The sequence below is a fragment of the Antennarius striatus genome, chromosome 15, assembly GCF_040054535.1.
Source record: "Antennarius striatus isolate MH-2024 chromosome 15, ASM4005453v1, whole genome shotgun sequence".
Lineage (NCBI taxonomy): Eukaryota > Metazoa > Chordata > Actinopteri > Lophiiformes > Antennariidae > Antennarius > Antennarius striatus.
In genome coordinates this window covers 12,425,784-12,450,000 of record NC_090790.1, presented here as the reverse complement: position 1 = coordinate 12,450,000, position 24,217 = coordinate 12,425,784, and the positions used below count along the sequence as shown (strand labels likewise).

Sequence of the window (24,217 nt, the reverse complement as noted above, 5' to 3'; positions counted from 1 at the left end):
AGACTCATGTAGCTAAAGCAGAGCTACAAAAAGAGAGGCATTTGCTGAACACGACCAAACTTTAACCCCCCTCCAAATGCTCCTACAGTGACACTCCTCCAGAGACATGCTGACATTTTCAGATACTTGAAAATTGCTGAGAATGAAAACACCGCTCTTTGTAGGTTGAAAACGACTCATTGGAGATTTTTTTTTGATTAGACGTGACATTCCGAAGGGCCAGAGGAAATTTGTTTGCCTTTTAAAAAGACTGTAGGGGAGGATTGGGTCAAGATAAATCGAGCTCTCGTGGGCACCCCATGGAATAAAAAAAAATCAAGATTTGGTTGTAAGAAATACTAAAACTGAACTAACATTATGTGAAACATTCAGCAGTCATAAAAGGCATTATCACCAGATAAATGTACTGAATTCTTTGTGTTTCCGTAGCAGCCCTGCTGGAAGAACAAGGCAGGGGCTCATCGACTCTGTGTGAACCTCAACAGCCTACAGAAACAGGTGGTAAATTGACTGTGCGACTTCGATTTATGGGCAACCTCCCACATGTTTTACTCATTTGAGGGACGCTTAAAAGATCAGATCTCAGAGGAAACAGAAAATGCGGTTGCTCAAATATTGGTGAAAGAAGGTGGACAGAAACGTAACCATTTCAAATGAAGCTTCATTTCCCCTGTGATGCAGAAGCTTTGCTTCTTTTCAGAGAATGAAACTGGATGTAGATAAGATTCTGACACCTTCCTCATCTTGATCTTTATGTCTTTATGTGTGTGGCCACTGATCCTCAGACTCACTGGATGAGAAGTATAAGGCACTGCAGTCTACACACATCAGAATAAAGGAAATTCCCTAGGAAAAATTCATCAGTGGCTGAGGTATTTTGTGACAAACTGTGAAAGTTGCAGCTACCTCTGAACAGTCCACTCAGTGTGGGGAATTTACAGCCGGTCTGGATTTTTGACACACTTTCAGTCAAGCATGTCTTTGTACCAGGATTCCAGATAAAACCTTTTTTTTTTTTTGAGTGTATAGTGTGACATTATTTATGCTTGACCTCTTCTTGGTAACTTATTTTCACTTCTGTCGAAATTTTGCCACGTACAGAAAAGCTAACAAAGTATCCCAATGAATTATCCTAAAATGTTTAATAACTGTTAGTGATATAACAACAGCATGACTTTACATCAGATGAGAACTGCAAATTAACAACACTATGATTTAAGTGTCATGTAATCTAAATATTCATGGCCATGGACGCTTTACTGTAAACAAACTATTAATTAAAAGAAAAGCACGCGCACACACACACACACACACACACACACACATACACTATCTATTATTTAAAACCAATTTACTGTAAACATTAACATGGTGACACTCTCCAGACCGCCTCTTAATAACACTGTTTACCAATGCTGCTGCTATGAATGTGTGTGTGTGTGTGTGTGTGTGTGTGTGTGTGTGTGTATGTGTGTGTGTGCGCACGTCTGCATCTATGCAACTGTCTCCCACTTAAGTGTGCTCTTAAAAAATGTTACAACTGAAAACTTCAGCAAAGGTTAAGCTTTTCCACATTTATAACCATTAAACCATAAATCTTGGACTGGGACCTAGAGGTTGTATTCTCGATCAATGGATTCAGGGAATCATTTTCTGTTGATCCATAATCGTCTAAAAAGCTGATATCTAATGACTTGTGAATATAATTGCTGGTTTTGTCCAACAGTCAGTCAACGACCCGGCGGGGAACCGTGACACTGGTGACATCCATCATAAAAGACAACTGGCTGTCCATCCTCTAACAATACAAAACACCACTGGGGGGTGAGGATGGGGGATGGGGAGGGAGAAGACAGGGCAGATAAATACACACCCGTTTCTCGAGGTATCTGCTTATCATAAATACTGAATGGCAGAAATTAGATGAAAACATAATGCCCAGTTTAGACTAAGCAAAGATAATTCAATCATCTCCAACACCAAAAAAAAAAAAATTCACATTAATTGCTATGAGAGCCAAAAAACAATCCCAGCAGCCTCCCAGTGACTAACTCTGTACTCACCATGAGAACCCAGTGATGCCAGTCCAGTTAGCAGGAGAACGGTGTGCCAGGCCCACTCCAGAGGCTGCAACGCCACCACCATCCCGCCAGCACCAACCCCAGTCGCCCGCCTCCTTCAAATCCCTGAGGTGCAGCCACAGCGAACACGCCCGTGCAAAGAGGCAGAGGTGCGAGGCTGACTTTTATAACCCTCCAAGGAAAGGTTGCCGGTCCAAATCTCTCTGTCCAAATGCCTCTCTGGGAGAGACTGCCACTTCGGTCTCTCAGGAACTTCCCACAGCAAACAGACACCCCACAGCCTCCAGAACTACTCCACACTGACAGCCTGGGAGACACAGACACAGAAAGAAAAGGGGGGGAGACAAGAGGGGGGAGGAGGGTGTTACTTTGTTGCTCTCTCACTGTGCTATTTGTCCAGCCCTTTCTATGACCGCCACACCGCTGAGGGAACAGCTGAGTCTATCTGAATCCATGCACGGCCAGTCTCTCATTCACGCTCAGACATTACAGATTCTCTCATAACTCATAGAGAAAGGAGAGCAGAATTGAAGCAACAGGGTGTTGAATGAGGTGTGAAAGGCATCAGTGAAAGCATGATGACTTATTGCCTCAGGCATACAAACACACAGCATGCCAAAAGGGGCACAAACTGCAGTAACAACTCAGAGAAGTACATATACTCATGCGTCAGTATGAGGTATCAAAATACTGCAGGGCAGAGAACCCAGAAAAAAAAAACATGAAAAGAAAAAAAGTGTTGTTGGCGTGAAAAGGTCAAGTTAGGTTTTCCTAACTCTACAAAAACTGCACAGTTACTACACAGACCTACGGCAGGTTCTGTCAGGCATCCTCATATCATTTCTCAAAAGCTGAATTAATTTAGAGAATAACTTTCATTCTGTTACTGGGAAACCGAGAAGTTGCTCTCTGCTCATAGCCTTTCATTTATTGCTCTTGTAAAACATTTTTTTTTTCAATTGTAATAAATAAATCAAACAATGACAAAAACAAGGTAATTCCACAATTCAATTTTAAATTTAGCCCCACGATATGGTGACGAGACGTGACGTGCAGGCGCTAAATAGATGGAAGATGGATGGAAGTCCATATTTATATTTAAATGATCTACAGCTGCAGGCACACTGTAAGTGTTGAGTTAACGGCATCTATCTGTAACCAAGAGTCTGAGCTTTCTGTTCAGTTGTCATCTGGATCACACTGAGCTCCTCATGTGAGAGTGTGAAAGGGTGAAAACCCAAAGACTCGGTAAAACCGCAGGGATCAGGCCGTCACACGTCAGGTGATTAGAGGTGATTAGAGCTCACACCTCCAGGCACCACCACAACTTTGCGACTTCACCCTAATCCAACACACACAGACACATTTGAAAACATGTAATACCACAGAAAAAAAAACTGATAACACTTGGAAACACATTCCACTGCTGAAAGATTCATGTGGGTTACAAGTTAAGAGGATTAAGTGAGCTATTAGACAGATTATATCGAGCTTTCTGCAGCACCTATGATATGTAAGATCCTTGTGACTGAAAGTTTTTCCTCCACCAGAGCGATGTTTATTCATTCCAAATGGTTGAGAAGAGGTGAAAGGGGGTCCCGGTGCTTTAACAGCAGTGATGAAGGAGGGCAAAACAACATCAACAGCCAAATGGGGTTCCCCACCCCACACCTGTTCTCTCTTAAACACTCACTGGGTGGGAACAGCAGCCCCCAGAAGCACCTTGTCCACTCCAGAGCTCCACGGGCCCTAAAGCTGTCACTCCCCATTTGTGCATTACTGTGTATTGCATGTAATAGGCAAGCCTATTCTGGAGCACGGGTGCATGGTAGGGGGGAGGGGGGCAATATAAAGGGGTCGGTGCCCCTTGCACCCTCTTCTGCGCTCCATCAGACACCCAGCAAGGAGCCACCCCGTGTTCTCAGACAGCCTAGTCAGGCCACAGGGAAGGGGAGTCCAGGGGAACGAGGATCTCCGGAGGCGGGGGTCACAAGGGGTTGAAAGTGGGGCAGACTGGTCGGAAGATCAGCGTTCGGTGGAATTAACTCTTCACATCCTCTCCCTTTTCCTCCACTGGCATTTCGTTGGCTACAGAACTGTCAGTTTTCTGTTGGTTTCTGAATAATATTCACAGAAACATTGTTCCAGTTGTAATCTGATCAATTTATATATTTCAAATGTTGGTATAAACAGAAGATTCACCTTGTTTCACAGCTTAGGAAACAATATTCAATAATATTTAACTGGTGAAAATAGAGCTTCAACTTTTGGTGGCACAGGCCCGATGATATAATCCAGATTTATCTGGCCAGTGGACCGTTGTATCAGATTATTCTGCCTCAGTGTCACAAATACCTTAAAGTGGTTACAACTGATGCCACTACTGTTGACCCAGTTAAAATTGTAAGACATAGAAGTACACTGTTTCCCTCCGCATCATAGGTGTTGGCTCATATAAGCCTACTCATCCACAGCAGGTCTCAAACAAACCCTCAGCTGGTCAAAAAACAGGAGCCCTGAGGAAACTTGAAGTTTTTCAGTGGGTGTATCCACAGAGCAACTGTTTTTGGAATAAATGGGTCAGCAGTGTTGGAATCTATTCTCCGGTTCTGCCCCCACCCCCCCAACCCCACAGTGCACTGGGCATTAAGTTTTGATTTGAGAGAGACAGGGACGGGAGGTTGCCCTCCAGCAGTCCAAGATCAATTAATGTAGCTTCATTGTTTGTAATATTGTGTCTCCATTTCATGAGGAAAACATTTCCTTATGAAATAGAGACCTTGCAATAATAATAGAAGAAGAAGTGCAATGCACCGTGAAAAGGAGCCACGTTTTTTATTTCAGAAATGATCCTTGAGAGAGTGAACGCACCTTTCATGGCGCAGCAAGAGGAGTGGGATGGATGGCTATGAAAAATCAACCGCTAACCTGTGAGGCAAAAAGCCATGACAGAACACAGATGATGAAATTACTCTGGGCAGAGATGGAATGCGTAACGTGAGCGATGCTCCAGTCAGGACCAAACTGGTCCTCAGCGCTGTGAAATTAGGAGGATTTTCAGCAGCTCAGTGTTTAAAGTGCTGTCACAGAATTTAGTTTATTAACCGTGGAAACACAGCTGTCTGCACCAGATGGACGAGTCGTGATACAAGACACGAGAAAGCGTGACACCGTCATCGTCGCGCTAGACCCAAATTTGCTCCCTCTCCTTTTAAGTTGCAAAAAACGGTGATATGCTTGGTACCATGGAGCATAACTTTTTATTATTACTGAAATATCCTGGTTTCACTTGTTTGAAATTCTTGTTTTAGTAGGAATGTGGAGTGTCTGTTTTTTAATTTACATTTGAGAAAGAATTTGCCCCATTTTTATGCTGTATATTAGAATTTTTTTATTATAAAAAGAACACATCACAGTACAACATTATGATGGATAAACATTAGATCTAACTCGACGGAGAGTTTGCGTATTTAAATGAGGCATTCATGTTCACACAGGACAATCAGACAATATCAAAAGCTACAACTGTCATATATGATGACGGTACTGAGAGACCCCTGCAGAGTTTCAGTCTTCAATGCAAAGAAAGATCCTGATGAATATTCAAGATTTACACAATAGCGGGACCAAATCGCTTCGCTGAGATTGACGCTGTAAAGTTTCAGAGAATGCTGAGGGGGAAGAAAAATGTCATGAGAAGGGAAAAGACCGTCACAGCAAGAGTCGACCTCTCCCCCCTCCTTCCATCCATCATGCTGTCATAGCCTCTCACTCATTCTCTCTCTCTTCCTTGACAGGATATTTCTGAAAATATCCACCAGTGTTCTGGAACGGTTGTGATCAATAAGCTTGAGTCACAGACGAAAATGAAAGTGAAATGGTCCTGTGAGAATAAATCACTGCAATTCAGGATCTGAGTCTCGTGATGAAAGGAAGCTTGTAAATTCACATTCCTGCTCCAAACAACGAGAAAAGTTGATGATTGACTTACAGCATTCAGACAAGCACAGAGATGCAAAGTATGCAGGTAATAATTAAGTTTTCACACAATTTCTGTTTGGCATTTGGTGTGTTAGGCAGTAAATACCAAAACTTGTAATGCTCATCAATAGTTCACTTATCACGGCTTCCAGCTGCTCGAGGAAAGGAACCCCCGAATGAAATATTAAGGAACAATTCGGAACTTGAAGTCACGTCTTTTTTGTTTAAACTAGCAAATTAAATTTGCCTGATAAATACTTCATTGCATAAATTTAAAAAAAATTAAAAACCGCCAGAGTTCTTCCTTTCATGTCATCCTTGAATAGGATTCTGGACTAAAGGATAGATTATGACCAGCTTATGCCGTAAATGTTAGCGTGGGGCTAACACACAGCTGGTGAAACAGTTTTGCAAAGTTGCTCTGCAGATGCAATTAATGTGAGCTTCGCAGCCATGCCTGCGCACACACATACACACACACACTCACTCCCAGGACACGTAATGACACAACCGGCATCTAATGTTCAAACTGGCATGGCATGCTGAAACAGTCAGACCAGTACAATATGAACCGTAAAGTTAATGGGAGGATTCTGGTTTAGTTTCTGATGTAGTCACTCTAACAATCAAAGCCCGTCAGTGATTTATCATCAGGTTTTTATTTGTTTGCTTTGTAACACAATCCACATAAAAGCACCATCTTATGTGCTTTTACATCATCCCGTCCTTCATGAAATAACCCTGAAATGATTCTTTAAATTCTACCGAGCATTGTAAAAGTGGAAGCTATAATATCAGTTTGGCTGCCAGGAACCCGATCAGGTTTCCCCTTCTTTTCACCCGCTGATGTAACCTCCTCAAGAGAGGCTTATCGGATTGCTCGGAGGGACAATATTGTAATGTCTTTATGTTTGACTATTAACACTAAAGCTATCTAAAAGGCTATAATTTCAACAATGCACAAGGCTCTTTCTGTGGCTGCACCTGAAACACACCTGTGGCTCGGATTTCACCAGTGGGCACGGTGGTTAAAAGCAGTCACATAACCTTACAGTTGGATTCCATATAAAGTAGTGTCTGTTATGCTCTGAAGGTGCTGTTAAGAAAGTGATTTTCCATGGCCAAGGCAATGACACACACCAGCCAAGAACAGCAGCATGAAATCCTTCTCCTCTCTCTCCCTCTCTCCCTCTCTCCTCTCTCTCCTCGATCTCTCTCTACCTCTCACAGAAAAATCAGTGAGTCGGCTCTCGTTGAATCTCCTCTGAGTAAAGCTCCTTGTTTCTGTCAGCAGGCATGGCTGCCAGTGAGCTCTAGTTAACTTCATTCCTTCCCAGCTCTGTTCCCATTCATTTTCTGGCCACTTGATCTCTCTGCTCTGGCATCTTACATAATGGTAATGCAGTGACATGGCACGCATGCACCTGCCAAAGGCAACAATTGGTTAAAATAGCATTGTGCAGAAGTGGGTAAACTTACAATTAATTATTCTGAATTTCTGCATGGATAAAGAACATGTTTTGAGGAGAAACAGCATTTCAGTAAAGCTTTACGGACTGATACCCTTTAATGCATTTATGGATTTATGCCAATAATGTGCTGCAGTTCAGCAACATGGTTTTACATTGGATGTTTTCTGCAGTGACGGACATTTAGAAACAAGTTTCTAGACACAAAAGACGCATTTATGTGATATAAAATTTCAAATGTGTGGGAAAAATAAAAATTATACCAGATACAAATTAGTCATTTCTCAACGGGGAGAAAAAAAAAAAGGATAAGGTGCTCCCAATTCAAATAGAAAAATTAGAGGAGATTTTCTCAACATGGTCTTTGTGCAACAGGAAATTGGGAAAGCTAGACTCCTTTTGCCAAGTGAACCAGGATCATTTAATGAAGAGATGCAAAGCAAAGGGTCTAATTAAGGGGTTCCTCCGACAGTCAGACAAAGCAGACAGAATGGGTCAAGAAACTGGCTGTTACCCTCACACCTGCCTGGTTGCATTAACCTACAACGTGTCTGCGCACAGTGGACACATTCATGCCGACACACCGTTAACGAACCGCTGCCTTATGCCACACACAACGACGCAGACATAAGAGAGAAATAATTGGATGGAAAGGCAAATGAACTATTTGACTCATACTTCATATATCTCATACTTTTCTTCTTTTGCAAATCATACTTGTGGAGATTTGTGTTTTTGAACTGATGTCACAGAGATAAACTCAACGTTAACTACGATAAGTGGAGTCTAGGAGGCTGCTTAGAGGCCCCATATGCAAGTGTGTCAAAAGTTCATGCCCTCCTTCCAGTGTTCACACTGCAAAAACAAAAAAGATTGCCTAGTGTGAGCTGTGACCCTGCCACTAACAAGATGGAGCGCTACAGAGTGATTCCACCTGTCTCCTGCTCCAATTAGTCCTGCTCGCCACTGAAGTGCTAAAAACCCGCAGAGAGGGACGTAACGGCACATTCATAAGCTGAGGGATGTGGAAAAAATTTTCAAAACATTGGAATGCATACATGTGTCCGTTTGTTTGAGAGGATGAGCAGAGGTAATAATTTAGTTGTTCTTTAAATGTCAGTTTAACACAGAGAGGAGGAGGAAGTACTAAATTTAAGGGGGAGTAAAGATGTCTAAAACATGAAGCAAGTTACCCAGACTGCTTGTTTCTTCTGAGATTCAGAGAAGGCTGTAATTATTGGAAAATAGTGGTGTATTAACCCGATCGCATGTTCACTAACAAGCACTAATTGTCTGTGTGCACTGAGCGCGTGCAGGAATGTTGCAGCGAGGCTGGGGGAAATGTTTAATGAAGAGAGGAGCTTAGACGACATGGTTTTTGTCAAATCTGTCAAAGATGATATAAACTGGAAAGTGTAAATCTCCAGCTCTTGCAACAATTTTCTCTGTCTTGTGATAATGACAGGGCATAAGGTTTCTGGTAAAAGAGAAAATTACAGAAAAATACAATCCTGCACATTATAATGTGTAAAAAAAAAATCACATGCTGGGTTTTGAAACTTACATTATAGATTGGTTTCTGGCCGTCACATAGAAAGGATGACAACCACATGACGTAAAGTGAAGACAGCCAAATGAAAATGAAATGCAACGTTCAATTAACTGAAACCTTGCTCTTCTCGTATTTGAGTGATTTAGAATAAAATACTTCATCTCAACACTATATTACAGATAATATTATGGTTCAATTATTTTCATTTGATTAGTACGGTAAATTATTTCAAGCTCACAGATAAGCAAAACTGCACAAGAAACAACAGAATATCTGGAGAAATAAAAAATATGCGCTTTATTCCTTTTGCACACTGGATGCTTTTCAGTTCACCGTGCATGAAGTAGCTAACCACTAAATAAGCTGTTGGTCTTTTTTATTTATGTACCTCTATGTGGACTAGCAGACAAAGACAGGTGGGGTTTGGAGTCGCTGGCCGTAAATGTCCTCAGAATGAATCCGTTCATTGAACTAGAAGCTCCTAGCCATTGTGATTAATGGTGTTTGGATACATTTGGTTTTACAGCTTTATAATTCAGTGGAATTAATAGAAGGGGCCGGACCCCTGCCTCTGGTCAAACTACCTGCTCTGTGTTGTTGCAGAGTGATTGAGAGGGAGTGCAGGGCGACAGCAGGGGGCTGCGGGGGGGGGGGGGGGGCTTCCGTGCATATTTTCCATGTGCACCCACACCCCTCCCCTGGCTTCAGTGCTGAAAGCTCTTTTGTGTGTGTTTGTGAGTGGTGTTAAGGCAGCAGTGATACAGCATGCACCTCACTGGTTACAAACAAGATGATTTGTCTTTTTGATTAAATTGTACACTCTTCAAAGATTTTATGCACATTATCACTTAATACTTACCTTCTTGAAAATGCAATCCCCCCAAATTTCAACCCTGCATTGACTTTTACCAAAACATTTAATTTGCAAATTTGCATGAGCTTTAAAATCTACATTTATTAGAATGAATGTGTGCCAAGAGGCTATAGGGACACACCCAGATACGGCAGTTGAAGTCAATAGAAAGGTGACATTGTACACATCAAATTAAATAAAAGCCCGAATGAGTAAATGAAATGAAGTGTTTTCTGGACACGGAACCACAGTGCAGTCAACAAGTGTGAATCTCACAGCTGTTGTCCTATTTCCATACTGGAGCAAACACATCAAGCCCATCAACCTCTTGCCGAGTGAATTGTTTTCCATCTGTAATGGCTAAAGCCACGCTGAGCTGGAGGAACACTAGAGAAACAAACTGGGCGTCAAACAAAAATGTTTTAATCTTAAATATGTTTGAAACCGAAACGTGCCAACTGTGGAAAGGACCCAGCAACAGAACTATTTTCACCAACATTCATGTTTTGGTTTTGTTTCTTTTTCATCCCACTCAAAAGTGTATGAGTGTTCAGAGAGTTACTCAAAGCAAGTCTAGCATGTAGCCAGTAGCTCACCAGCTACAGCGGTTCACTGACCTGCCCTGTAAGTTGTCACTTTGTCAGGTCGTGTCTAAAACCGCATCTGGAAATAATCACAGATGAATTTTGCCTTGCTTTCTCCTTATAGCTGTAAGGGAGAGTCAGATTAACACAATGAAGAAGTCTAGACTCATGATTGGAGGTTATAAAGTTATATAAAACTATTAAATGCAGGAAAAACACTTGCATTTTCTCTGTTATTAACTGAATTTCCACAAAAATAATAACCTCAAAATATCTTTTATAATTGAATCCTGACCAGAAAGATCCACATAATAATTTACAAAGGTAATATTTAAAAAAGAAAACATGCTGTTTTTCCAAATTCAGTACAGATGTTAAAGACAAACCTTGAGAATAGGTCCTGGTAGGGTTGATGATAATTTCTGGTGCTTTTTCAAATGGTGTAAATCAAGAGATAAGATAGAAGCAGACCAAGAATGTAATTTAGAATAGAGTCTACAGGTGCATTAGACATACAACCAAGTGCTGGCAGACAGGAAGCAATGGAGCAATGAAGCCGCTCCAGTCCCAATGCATAGAAGTATTACAAAGATTCCTGTATGTATAACATCATTACCTTTTGGCAGCAAAATGTAATGCTTGATTCCAAAATAAAACCAAAATTTTTAGCTTTAAATTTTTTCAAACAGTTGCTGAATATGAGGCATAAAAATCATCAAAGACAAGTCCAAGATATTTGATCTATTCAGGTTTTGTCTCAAAGGCCTGAAAAGTGGTGACGGCCAGAAGGACCAGGGCTTGCTTGCTTGCTTGCTTGCTTGCTTGCTTCCTTCCTTCCTTCCTTCCTTCCTTCCTTCCTTCCTTCCTTCCTTCCTTCCTTCCTTCCTTCTTTCCTTCCTTCCTTCCTTCCTTCCTTCTTTCCTTCCTTCCATCCATCCATCCATCCATCCATCCATCCATCCATCCATCGGTAGACAAGATGATCACAATCATCTAATCCTCAGGTCCTTATCCATCATACAGGTTACAGGTCTGTCGAAGCCTATCCCAGCTGCCTATGGGGTAAAGGCAAGGTGCACCCCGGATAAGACATCAGCTCATTGCAGGGCCATGCGGAACACAAATGACAACTTATGCTCACACTCTTATTGAGTTACGGACAGTTTGGTGCAGGCTCATTGACCTAAGCTGCATGTTTCTGGAGGCAGAGGGAAGTCTGAGAACCTGTAGAGAACCCACCAGACATGGAAAGAGCCTTCTTGCTGTGAGGTAATGGCTCTACCCACTGCACCACCCTAGGAGCCTTTATTTTGATACTAAATCATTTGTTTCACCATTAAAAATCTGCTGAAAAACAAATTGCCTTGCAAGGAACACAAAAGTTAGGAAATGTTAGGGGCAGAGCGATCGAGTAACCTGGAGAAAAAGAAACACAGAGTGAACAGTCTGAACTGTATTCCTTCAAAGCAGATGCCAGAAATGAAGTTAAATTAAGTACAAAAGTCTCTCATCATTACTGTCACAGAGCCAGAGAGAAGTAAAACAAAAGGAAAACCTGCCGACTGCACTGAGTCTAACAAACACCATCACAGCTCATGATTTTTGTGTCATTTCCACCCACTCCATCTGCATTTTTCTGCTCTCTGTGACCTTTTATTCCTTTTATAAGCCACTCTCTCTGAATGATGAATGATAAATACAGATGGCTTGTATCTAAACTGATGTTACTGCTGTTCTTCTGCAGCAGATCCACACATACCCTCCCAGGGGAGAAGCGTCTCTGCACTTTGTGAGGATACCTCAAATTGAGAAGACGTGGATTTTCAGAACTCAGTGAAATCCCCGTATACAGACGTTCATCTGCTCAACTTTGGGTAAAACACCGTTGATCCTTCTGTTATTCACTGAAGACAAGGGTTAGCTAATGCAGGCAACAGCAGATGGTCGATTGCAAACGCCAATTTAATGCTATCCCTGTTTTGGTGTCAGATCCTGCTGCTTTGCAACACTCTCATGTCTAATTAGGAGAAAACTCTTAACAATTCTCCCATATCAAACAGCTATTTTAAATAAACAATTACTTGGGATAAGGAAAAGACACCAAACAGTTGGTTTGAAGCAGAATGTAAACTCCTGGGCAAAGGTGGTGGGTGAAACAACTTCTCTAGTCCTTCCACCTCTTGGGACTTGCTTTTTGTAAACTAATGTTGTGCTGTTGTTATAATCCCCTCTGGTGGGTTTTTGTCATTTCATTTATCTAAAAACATCTGTATGAAATGTGCAGGATGGAGAACACCCACAGGAAAATCGCCAATTTGCTGGAATGACATTGTGCCGGATATTCAGATGTCTTTTAGTTTGACTCAGGGAAACAGAATCATTCAGTTCAGAGTTCCTCATTGTTTGAATGTCAGTAATTTGAGTATGAAGACAAGCGAAGGTCAAGCCTGAGACTCGGGTGTGGAAGCTCAGAAATGATACGCTGACCGCATGAGGACATAAATCAGCAAATTCCATTTCTTATTTTTGGAACAGTAATCCAACTTGTTGCTTTAATTCCTTTTGCTCCGCAGGCTGCCTCTGTTAATCCCTCAGCTCTAACAAAAGCAGATGAGACTTTCTTGTTTTCTTCCATGCAGGTTTGAGTAAGTGTTAAACCATCTGCTCTCCTGGCTGATGGTAAACCCAGGGGCCTTTGCAGTCCTGGCAGAGAAACACTATTTTCTGATTGGTTGGCTGGCTGACCCAGAGCTCTTTTGTCAATCAGGCGACTTTTTCCATTACAGGTAATTAGGAGACTTTGAACTAACATGTAAGTCAATGGGGAAAGTCACAATTCACTTTAATGTATTCAGCCACACAAAATACACACACTTCGGAGTAAAAGTGACACCTGTTTTTTTTGGTTTTATGATGTTCTTCTCTGAGCAGCTTTGAAAACAAAATGTGCACTGAATCCTTTGATGTCGTAATGCATATTTTACAGTCCTGTTCCACATATGAAAATAAATGTCTGTAGACTAGCGGTATATTTATTATTTTAGGTACCACATTGTTTTTTGAGGTAAAAGCATTCATAAAATCCTTTAATATGTGTCTAATTTCAAATATTAATATCCTCAGTGTGGGGATGAAACAGGAAACGTTTGGTGTTTGTGATGGACTGTCAGCCAGGGAGTGCAAGCACATGGTGCACAAGTGCTTGTCCTAATTGTTCACATCTGTGGAACAACTATGAAGCCCTTCAGACATGATTCATGTTCAGGGTGTGGAATTGACCAGAAGAATCACGGGGTCCATGCACATACTCTCTGGAAACCAGGAAACAGAGCGCATTGTGCACATAATGAGAAAAATTATTATGGATGAAAAAATGATATGTCATTGTCAGCAAAATTAAAGGAACAATTGGTGGTAAATAATGTGAATAAACATACGAAATTGGGTTAATGTTTTTCAGTGACACAGTTGGTAAGCAAGGAAACACAAACCAATCAAATAAATCAATCAACCAACAGACCAACCAATGCAAACAAAGATAAATAACTGGATTTACTCTGGGCTTCTTTTATAATGGAACTTTGTTTAATACTAGTCAATATTAATTAGTAAATGAACACCTAAATCAGACCTGAACATTTGATCTGATACATGCTTTTTTAGCCTTTGTGATTACAAATTTAAGAGGTTATTCAAGTATTTACGACTTGAGAACTTAGGAAGAGATGTAAGGATTAAGAAATTAAATTCAGTGTGTAGGAGGTTTTATTTCTTTTCCCTCAATATCTTTAACATGCTTTACATTTTCCTTAATTCGACAAACTACTACTGGACTGATTTCCATGGAGCTTGAGTCAGGAAAGCTAATCAGAAACATATACAGTCGAATGGCTCATCCTTGGCGGATGTAAACACTCTACCGTATAATAGATTTTATTCATGTTGTGCGAAAGTGTATTGTTAGTCTAACTGCTCTCGCTCAATTAACAACTGGATTATTGGGCATTCCAGTACATCTTATTCTGTCTCCCTGGAGATGTGCGCTCATTAGATATGGAGCTATCAGTATTCTCTTCCCTTGGCATTGTTGTTTGCGATCTTCCAATGATAGCACAATGAAAACACAGGAAGCATCTCGCAGAACAGCAGAGCTGCAATCGATGCCTCTTCATCGGACTGTGGCGCTCGGCAATGTCTCAAGTCTGCTGTCTTCACTTCTCAACCTGTTTTTTCCTTTTTGACAGGCCGTCAAATCTCCTCCTACCGCTAATGTATCTGAAGGCAGTGTCATGCAGGCACAGTAGTCGATAAATAATGGAAATGTTATCCATCTCTGAAACATCACTCCTTCACTTACCGTAAGTGTGCATCAATGTGGTCGACATCCTCACAATGCTGACAGGGAGGAAGACAACACCAGGCGGCTCCAGCTATGGCCGAGCATCATCAGATGCGACCACAAACATAATTCTCAAATCTAAAATTGTAGAGAATAGACTGTCTCGGCCGGGCTCTCTCTTTTTTTTTAACTTTCTTAATCAATGAGCCACTGTTTGAAATAATTCCTGGAGTTTGACGTAACTTCCCAAAATCTTTGAAACTGTACCTTTGTTAGTTTGGTAAGCTCTAAAAAGTGACTTAAATACTTTGGCTGCTTTTCACTGACAAGAAAATACACACTGCAAATTAGAATACAATCTAATGTCTGATCTAATTGAATGAAAACGTTGCCAGACGTCTGCCGTGGATGAGTCTTAATTGACCAATCTGAAACTGCGGGTTTGAGTAAACAAAACGTCAGAGCCTCCCAGACAGACAGATCATCCAGGCCAGACTATCATTAGCTATTTCTGTATGTGTTTGCCAATAACTCATGGCAAATGCGGTAGATAAATAACAAAGTGTTCTTCAGGTCATGTAGGAACACTGCTTCCATTACGAATGTTGTGAATCCTTTTCCTAAAATTAGTCACTGCACGCTGTCAAGTCTCCACACGCAGCAGGTCCATGTTGATCTTGTTAGTGATCTTGTTTGTTTCTTCATGTTTTAGCTTGTTCTGAAACAGCATTAATTCATAACCCTGCATCAATACAAACACTTTAACAAAGAAGATTTTTTTAAACAAATTTTAGAATTTTCTTTTCTTTCTATTTCTGAGGATGTTTCTATAATGGAAATGCTTGTGGTGACCAACTTCCTGCTGCTGATAGGACTTTGTATTGATTGTCCAGAGCAGGACAAGCCACTCAAAGTAAACTGGCTCTAAAAAGACTCTGACACACGGGTTTATATAAAATAGCCCTGTTGCTGTCAAAACTGTCTGATCAATGGCCAAATTTAAGCAAAATGTTCTAGGTTTATAAAAGTAAATTATTATCTTCTGAATTTAGAAAACTAAAACAAATAGAATTAGCTTGGTTTTCTTATCTTAACGATGTTGAAAAAACTTTAAATGGGACCTGAGTTTACTGAATAAATTAAATGTAGAATTGAAGATTTGTCGTAACAGAGACCGTAAAATCATTAGTTACCCAAGGAAATCAATCAAGTATCATAATCTGTCACACAATGGAGCTACTACTGGAAATAATCCAGGTTCAAGGCGTTGACTTCAGTCGTCAGAAAAGGAACATTAAATACAGTCATGGTTGAAACTCAAACCCTTCCGACTGCACTTGTAATCATCTCCACACAATCCAATTAGTAATACTTCAAGGTATGTTTAAAGTTCTATTGCTACTTCATCAGGACTCTTTTTTTAGTAAAAAATTGTAATTCTGTGGACTAAGTCCAACAGGTGAAATTTTCATAAGTATTACTCTCATTCTCATTCTTGTAATTCAACTTTCATTAAAATCCTTCTTATACCACATTTGCCAGGTATTATCTCAGCATTTCTCTTGGTTTAAAATTGACTTTAAAAAAAACCTGTTATCTTCTTTGTATTTGCAAATTTCAGCAACTTTAATCTCATTCCTATCTGAATCTGATTTTACTCACTGACAAGAACAGTGAATCACTCAATTTTCCATTTATACTCAGAATTAACTGCAGCCTCCACGGTCAGGGCAATAAATGGCGCCAAGGGTCCTGTGAGAGTGGGACCAGCTGCGTCTTATATCTTGTCACCAATCCCACTCTGTTTGACACCTTCGGCCACATCCCTCTTTTCCGATGCCAGGAATACTGGCGGAGCGCTGTCGAGTCTGAGGACTCTTTGTGCCCACCCTCGGAGAACAAACAGTATTAAGAATCAACAACGTGCCCCTGTGCCCATCCCCAGAGTGCAGGCAGTGCCAGCGTCTGTAACTGGAGAACAGAGAGAAAAACAGCTGCTCCCAGTCTACCCTGCATCTGCCACAACTGTGATCTCATAGAACAAAGCGGGAATGTAACCACACGTTTCAACTGACTCTTACAGTCACACTCCAGCCATTGTCTCACTCTATATGTTACTCTGCACAATGATACACAGCACAGATATTTAGAGGTATATTCATCAGTTATCAGCCATTGTCTTACATGTTTCACTTCCTTATATTGCGAGACTAAAAATCCTTCATGCTCTCCTTCATACATGTACTGTATCTGTGAAGTGGTGGTGCATGCAGATGGTGAACGAGGCTACTGGCTCAGTTCTTCAAAGTGACGGATGAGGATTTTTGAGTAACTGTTGCCCAACAGACAGGTGTTTCTGCAAAGCAGGCTGCATCTACCATTAAATCTGTGATAGCCTATCCAAAATTAAATATAGATAGATAGATAGATAGATAGATAGATAGATAGATAGATAGATAGATAGATAGATAGATAGATAGATAGATAGATAGATAGATAGATAGATAGATAGATAGATAGATAGATAGATAGATAGATAGATAGATAGATAGATAGATAGATACTTTATTAATCCCAGAGGAAATTGCATATAATACATATATAACTTCCCTACAATTCAATGCTACACTTACTAAAAAGGCATGGGACTTCAAACAATGAACAAAAGTAGCAATACCATAAAAATGTCAAAACTTTCATCATGAAATCATGAAAATCTTTGATTTGAAACAAGATGCTGGGGAGTTCAAATAAAATTATGCAGGTTAACAATGGAAACACTATTTGGGGTTCTTTCCCACTTGATCTGACATAAAGTCAAACTGTCGTCTTCATTTATGTGAGTCATATCTCCTTATACCTGACACTGGTTGGTTTTGTACATCTATCATCAATTTGTGTGTAAATTGATGGATAGCCATCTGCCAGCTGGAGAAAATTAATCAAAGGATTCATGCTGATGAAACTATAATAGTAGAAAAGCATGACTGCCGGCAGCACTGACTTCAAACGCTACAAGATCAGTATTTGAGACTGCGTCTGCTAGTACACCAAATTAACGTTCCCTAATGAAGCAAGCTAACGTGCCAAAGACAGCACACAACTTTGCGGGCATTGGCATGTCAATTTTAGGAGGTAATAATAAGGTGAGATGTCTAGCGGGTGTTTTAAACAAGGAGCTGTCACAAATTATTTACTATGTATTTTACCGCAGCATGAAGACGTTTTTTGTTAATTGAACACTTTATCACGCAAAGCTTCTATAACGTGACAGCAACGCCTAGCTGAGTCCAACCCATCTGGATTACTGTGTTGGTTACTGGTTGACTTCACAAGCTCTTATGTCAACACACTCAGTAATGAAGTTAAGTATACCCTTAGTGTATTTTTTAATTATTTTTTTTTTTACATCAGTATTCGTCCATCAGTCTGTCCATCCACCAAATATCTTCACAATTGTTGCAGATAGAAAAATGAAAGAAAAAGCAGATTACTCGGGCAGCAGAAGGGATAAAGATGAGATATTGACCTTGAGCTAGACAAAACTAGATCAAGGTCAATTTTCAACTTTTGTACATTTTTTTTGCACATATGTCAGGAGCCGTATAAGATAGAAAGACGAAACAAAAGGCGTTATATTCAGGGAGGCAAGAGGATGAGAATTAGATCACAACCTTGACCTTGAAAAACTAGGTCAAAGTCAAATTATCACTTTATACCTTTTTAGGTACACATCTCTCAAACCTGGTGAAATATAATTACAAAACTAATAGCGACATTTTTTGAACCTAGTGAGATATAATCACAAAACAAATAGCGACATTTTTTGAAACCTGATGAGATATAATCACAAAACACATAGCGACATTTTCAGGAAGCCAGAGGCACAAAAATGTCGCAGGATGTTGTAGACTCTGACTGCCTTGTTTTACTTTTCCTTTGATTTAAGACTGATGCCATGCTGCTTTAATATTTTCTATCAGATAGGAGTTTGATTTAGTGACATAAAGATATGATGATGAATTGTAAATTGAATTGTTTTTAATAGCTAAAATAGCTAAAAGCTAAATCTATGACTTGGATAAACACATGACGATATGGTGTATTTTTTATTGTAAAAAAAACATGGTTGTGCACAGTACATATTAAGATTATAAATTCATTACACCAGTCTTTGTTCACAATATTGGAAAGTCATTTCATAAAACCACTACTGTTTTCCTCTTTACATTATTTTTTCTCCATCTGCTCTGCTCGGAGAGCGTCCATTCGGAGAGCTTCTAGTCCTGTACTGATCAATAGCAGCATTTCTGTGTCTTTAGTTGATCCTCCTGCAAAATACAGTTTAAGTCCTTTCATACCACAAGTTTACACAATATGAATGCCTCATTTATTACATCCGAAGATTTCCAAATAAGAGTTACCCTCTATATTTCCTATTCAATGTGCTTTGACACCGACTCCATGAGGTGTTGACAGTTGCTTTTCACAGCACGTTCAAGCACCGCTCCCAACATGATTCTGTCTGACTCGACAAGTACGTAGGAGGTGTTTAGGAAATCATTCAGTGCTCTCTCACACATCTGCCAGCGACCTCTCTCTACATCTGCACCTTTATGCAGTTTTCTGCAGGTATGAGTGCGAACTTGAATGTTTTATGGACTCTAAATCTTAGCTCTGCAATAAACTGGTAACTTGTACCCGCCTTTTACCCTATTTGTACTCTTCTCTGGTACCCATCAGACCCCCCAAGAGAATAGAATAGTTTTGTCAAACGTCTGTGGAAAACACTTTGGGTAAAAACTTGGCCTCATGAGCCTCATGAGGTTTTGCTAGCCAGTCCAAAAACTATGCATATGGCAACATGTTAAAATGGAGCATTTACATCCTGTTCTCTCAGCCAACCAAAACCTGCATAGTTGTTGAGCTGAAATTATTATTAGCCGAATGAAGAAATAGGCACTAGAAATTGCCGATTGCCTTTCTGATGTGATTATATTGACACTGGGTCCTTGATGAAGAAGAAACTCGTAGGTTTAGGAAACAAAGCAAGAATCTGCACCTCCAATACCAACTCTAAGTAGCTGTACAAGCACAGTTACTATTGTTAGGTGTGGTGAGGAAACCAGTGAGGCTGAGGGCCTGTAGGTATGGCAGAGTGTCAGCTCACAGGACAGCCTGTCGAGAAAGGATCAATACAGGATTACAAAAAAAATCCATTCCTTCAGACCTTCTGTTTAAGTGTGTGCGGTCCTACAGTTTTAGATGGCTTTCTCTCTTGCAGCCACGTGATTTCCAGAACTTTCTAGATTCCTTGTCAGGCAGGAAAGTAAAGGAGCCTTTGGCTTGTATCCATAGCATTTTGACATAAAACCACTAGGCAGAAAAAAGGTGTGTGTGTGTGTGTGTGTGTGTGTGTGTGTGTGTGTGTGTGTGTGTGTGTGTGTGTGTGTGTGTGTGTGTGTGTGTGTGTGTGTGTGTGTGTGTGTGTGTGTGTGTGTGTGTGTGTGTGTGTGTGTGTGTGTGTGTGTGTGTCTGTGTCTGTGTCTGTGTGTTTGTGTCTCAGCTGATCTGGAGCTGCCTTCACCATAGGTCTGTTCCATAAAGCACCCTAAGAAAAGGGGATTTAAGACCAACACCTGACTTGTATTAGCCTAATAAATTAGACTTTGTTTAAGTAGCCCCATAAAGTTCATTTAAACTCATCCAGCAAGACTAATGCAAACGGTTTAAGCACATATGTAGGTCTATATCACTATTATTATTTTTTTTCTGTGTTTAATAGTCAATTACTATGAGAGCACACAAAAGAGCAGTAAAATCATCTCTTTTCCATCAGATTAATGTTTATGGAACTCTGGCAAAGCAACAACTTTCTAACATAAGTTTTCCACAAAAAAAACTCACCTGAAATTAGGTCAAATCATGTGAAAATGAGACTAAAAGGAACCTCGGTTTATTGTTTAGTTTACTTTATGGAACAGGCAGATTAGTATACAAAGGAAGGCCATGCTGCTTGTCTGACAGCTCAGTGTTCTGGTTGACTATACAGGCGACCATGACTAAAAATAACAGAACAACTGACCCTTATTGAGGTGAACTGGGACAACATGCTCTGCCTGGAAAAGAAAATCTTTGAGACCACAGTAAGCTTGGTGAATGTACATTTCAGGTGACATTGGATGTGTTTCCAGGAATGATCCTGATCAAAGAATTCCTGCCTCACTGCACTCCTTTCCTGGGGTTTAAACAATCACAGAACAAACATGGGCATTAACCTTTTTTTGTCTGTTTATTTCTGTCGACTTGCCTCAATCATTGTGTTTGACATATATGAAAATTATACCTAGACTGACATACATAGCAATTGTTAGCCTCCTTTTCTGAAAACGGGAAGAAAAAGTGAGTAGACCCAAACAGAATGGGTCCCTCCTAAAAAAAAAACACTAAAAAAAAATTCATTGAAACTTTTGAAAAAAAATCATACACGAAACAGATTCTCCTTAATTAATATCAAATCTGAAACATAGAAGCCTTCTTAAAACTAGTAGATCCCTATGAAGCCAAATTATTGTCTTTACTCAAGTAATTCCAGAACCTTTCAATTTTGAAAATAAAACTGAAAAAAAAATCTCCACGAGGGGAACACACATCTGCCTCGTCTGTCAACACATCATAACTGAGCCAATAACAACCTCTGAGCTCAGAGGGAGGTGGCGGGGAGGTCAGGCGACTGGTGTATGCATCTGAGCAGCAGAAGCAAAAGCTTAAGGTGGGGAGTGCGGAAAAAGAAAGAGTGTCAGTTCACAGCATGGATCCGCTCTTCAGGCCCCCGGCTCAGAACGGACCGGCCCGCTGGGAATCAAAGCTGCAGAGGGCAACCCGAAACCCATGATGTCATCCTCAGAGAGCGGGGGGGGGGGGCTGCCGACACTCAGTGAGAAAGTGTACACATCCCAAAGTCAACATCGCACAATTACTGGGGTTAATTGTATTTACAGTGTCACAGCTGTGGTGGATTAAGGGGTTCACAGATAAAGGACGGTACATGTGTAACAGAGGCAGAGTCTTAATTCTGGTTTGCCAGAGGAAAGGATTCCTCTCCTAACTGAAGGCTCCCCAGTGACCCGTTTGTGTAATGCTTTTATTTTTGGAGTAACATGTTGTAGACGGACTATTTTTTATTAAGTAGTTCACATTGCTGTGTTATTTAAATTCTTCCAAGAAAGAGAAAGAGAGAGAGAGAAAGAGACCAACCAGAATTAGAAGTGTCAGTCAGTGATAGATGGCCGTTTCCTCACACTCCACAGGCTCCCATTGAGAACCTCCGGTTCCATTCAGCTTCATCTTATTGCTGCAGTGCAGAGCTGAAATAATTTCATCTCTTATTCTAATTGCATGGGCAGCCCAGTGGCGTAGTGGGTAGTGCTATTTCCTCACAGCGAGAGGCAACAGCGCTACCCACAGTCAGTTGGGTCAATTCCACCTGGGCCCCTTTCTGTGCAGAGTTTGTCTGTTCTCCCCGTGTCTGTGTGGGTTCTCTCTGTGTTCTCTGGCTTCCTCTTCTCTGACTTGGACACTTGTAGCTATGACTACATGAGTGGGAGTTTGTCAGTCTGTTTGTGATCTCTTACCCAGGGTGCACCCCGTCTCCTGACCGTCGGCTCCAACGCAAACCTTGGATAAGTGATTAAACACAAGACAATTACTAATCATCTCATCCCCAAGAAAATGAATGACTATTAATCCTATATTAGCATGTGATCCTTATTAGGGTGAAGATACCGCATCAGGAATGCCTCTTCTAAACTGTTTAGCGATGACTGACAACTGGGCTAAGTGTCACTGAAATGTCAGGATGATCTTACACAGCACTGTGTCATCTTTCAGCAGATGCTAATCAGCAGTTTTGAAGTTCTATCTGAAGGCTCTGCGTGTAAGACAGCGACAGCGAGTAATTATATTCTCATTATTATTGTTTATGACAATCATTTGTGCCTCTTGGCCTCAACATGAAACCATAACGGTTCATTCATTCTCAAGCAGGAAATTATGTATTGTAATTTTATTGACAGTTTACCACCGGAGGGAATTTTATCATTGCGCTACTGACAATATACATTTATTTATTTCTCTAGATAATGAGTTGGTGTATTTGTGTCACATAAGTGTTTAATGTTTTCTTCTTTTAAAACTGTGCCCTCACTGGACAGCTCAGCAGTCAAAACCTGAAGAATTCCTCGGTGATGATTCCTCTTGTGGGTCCGATGTCAAGATCAGAGACTTGAGCAGCGAGATGACATACATAGCTAAACAAGGCATATAACATTAATTCTTCATGCCTGATCTATTGCAAATACACACATACATTTTTGTGCATGCACACAATGACCAAGATGAAGTACAGAGACAGCTGTCCCACCACCCTGTGTCTAATATAGACAGACAGTTGGTGGAGAAACGATTGGACTCAGTGAGGCATCCATTCAACTCACGGGGGGTTGAGAACATCAGGATGATGATCTCTATTTGTACTGCGTACAGTATTATCTGTGTCTGTGGGCTGCTTAGGTTCCTATAGAAACATATCAACTGAAACAGTAGATCCAAAAAGGGCTTGAGGACTGTATGATCACGTTCCTCAAAGGGAGTCTAACTCATGCTTCAAAAGGCAAACAGTGCCAACACCAATTTATCAAATTTGAACATTGGTGTCAACAATCTGGATATAGCTTGTACTGTATTCCTTTTCTTGCTGAGATTTAGATTTAAATAAATACCTCTATCATGTCTCTTTACTACAAATCAGTCACAATGCAGAAAGGTGCAGTTAAACTTGGCAAAAAAGTTGGACTCATTCTAGTCATGTCATATCTTAGCAATAATCACAGAGTTTCTGCAATACCATTTGTAAATTGGTGAATTTTAGAGGAATACTATCTTTCCTTTTTTGCATTTCTACTGGCAAATGAGTTCCAAACAGGTGGCAAAAGGTCATGTGAAAAGTATCTGCACAGCAGAAATTAATGGCTGCCACACTCAAACATCTGACTTTGTATAATTGCAGTCACCATATTGAGGACGTGTAGAATATCTTGTCTTAAACAGGTGATGAGAGGATGAAAGGAGAGCTGGACGAGAGTTGTGGGCCTTGTCAAAATCAAATTTTTACTACGCAATGGAAATGTGGCCAAGATTTCATGGGAGAAACCTTCATGACTTGTCGGAGTCTTCCTCCAACCCCATCTTATATCCCTCAATCCCTACTTGTCCTCCTGAACCCCAGTGAAGGCTCAATAACAGGGGTTCAACTCCAGCCTGCCCCCTCAGGATTGTTTGTCTCCTTTTGCTCTGTTTT

The 24,217-nt window shown here is 40.6% G+C and overlaps 1 protein-coding gene across 1 annotated transcript in view; it reads right to left on the bottom strand.

The window, feature by feature from the left end:
• The window catches only part of bmpr1bb (bone morphogenetic protein receptor, type IBb), a 45,871-nt gene that overhangs the window by 12,746 nt on the left and 8,908 nt on the right, over positions 1 to 24,217 (bottom strand). Inside the window, exon 4 of the mRNA XM_068334920.1 lies at positions 2,064 to 2,388. Coding sequence (XP_068191021.1) covers positions 2,064 to 2,145 — 82 coding nt within the window. The 5' untranslated portion in view covers positions 2,146 to 2,388. The remainder of the gene's footprint in view (positions 1 to 2,063; positions 2,389 to 24,217) is intronic.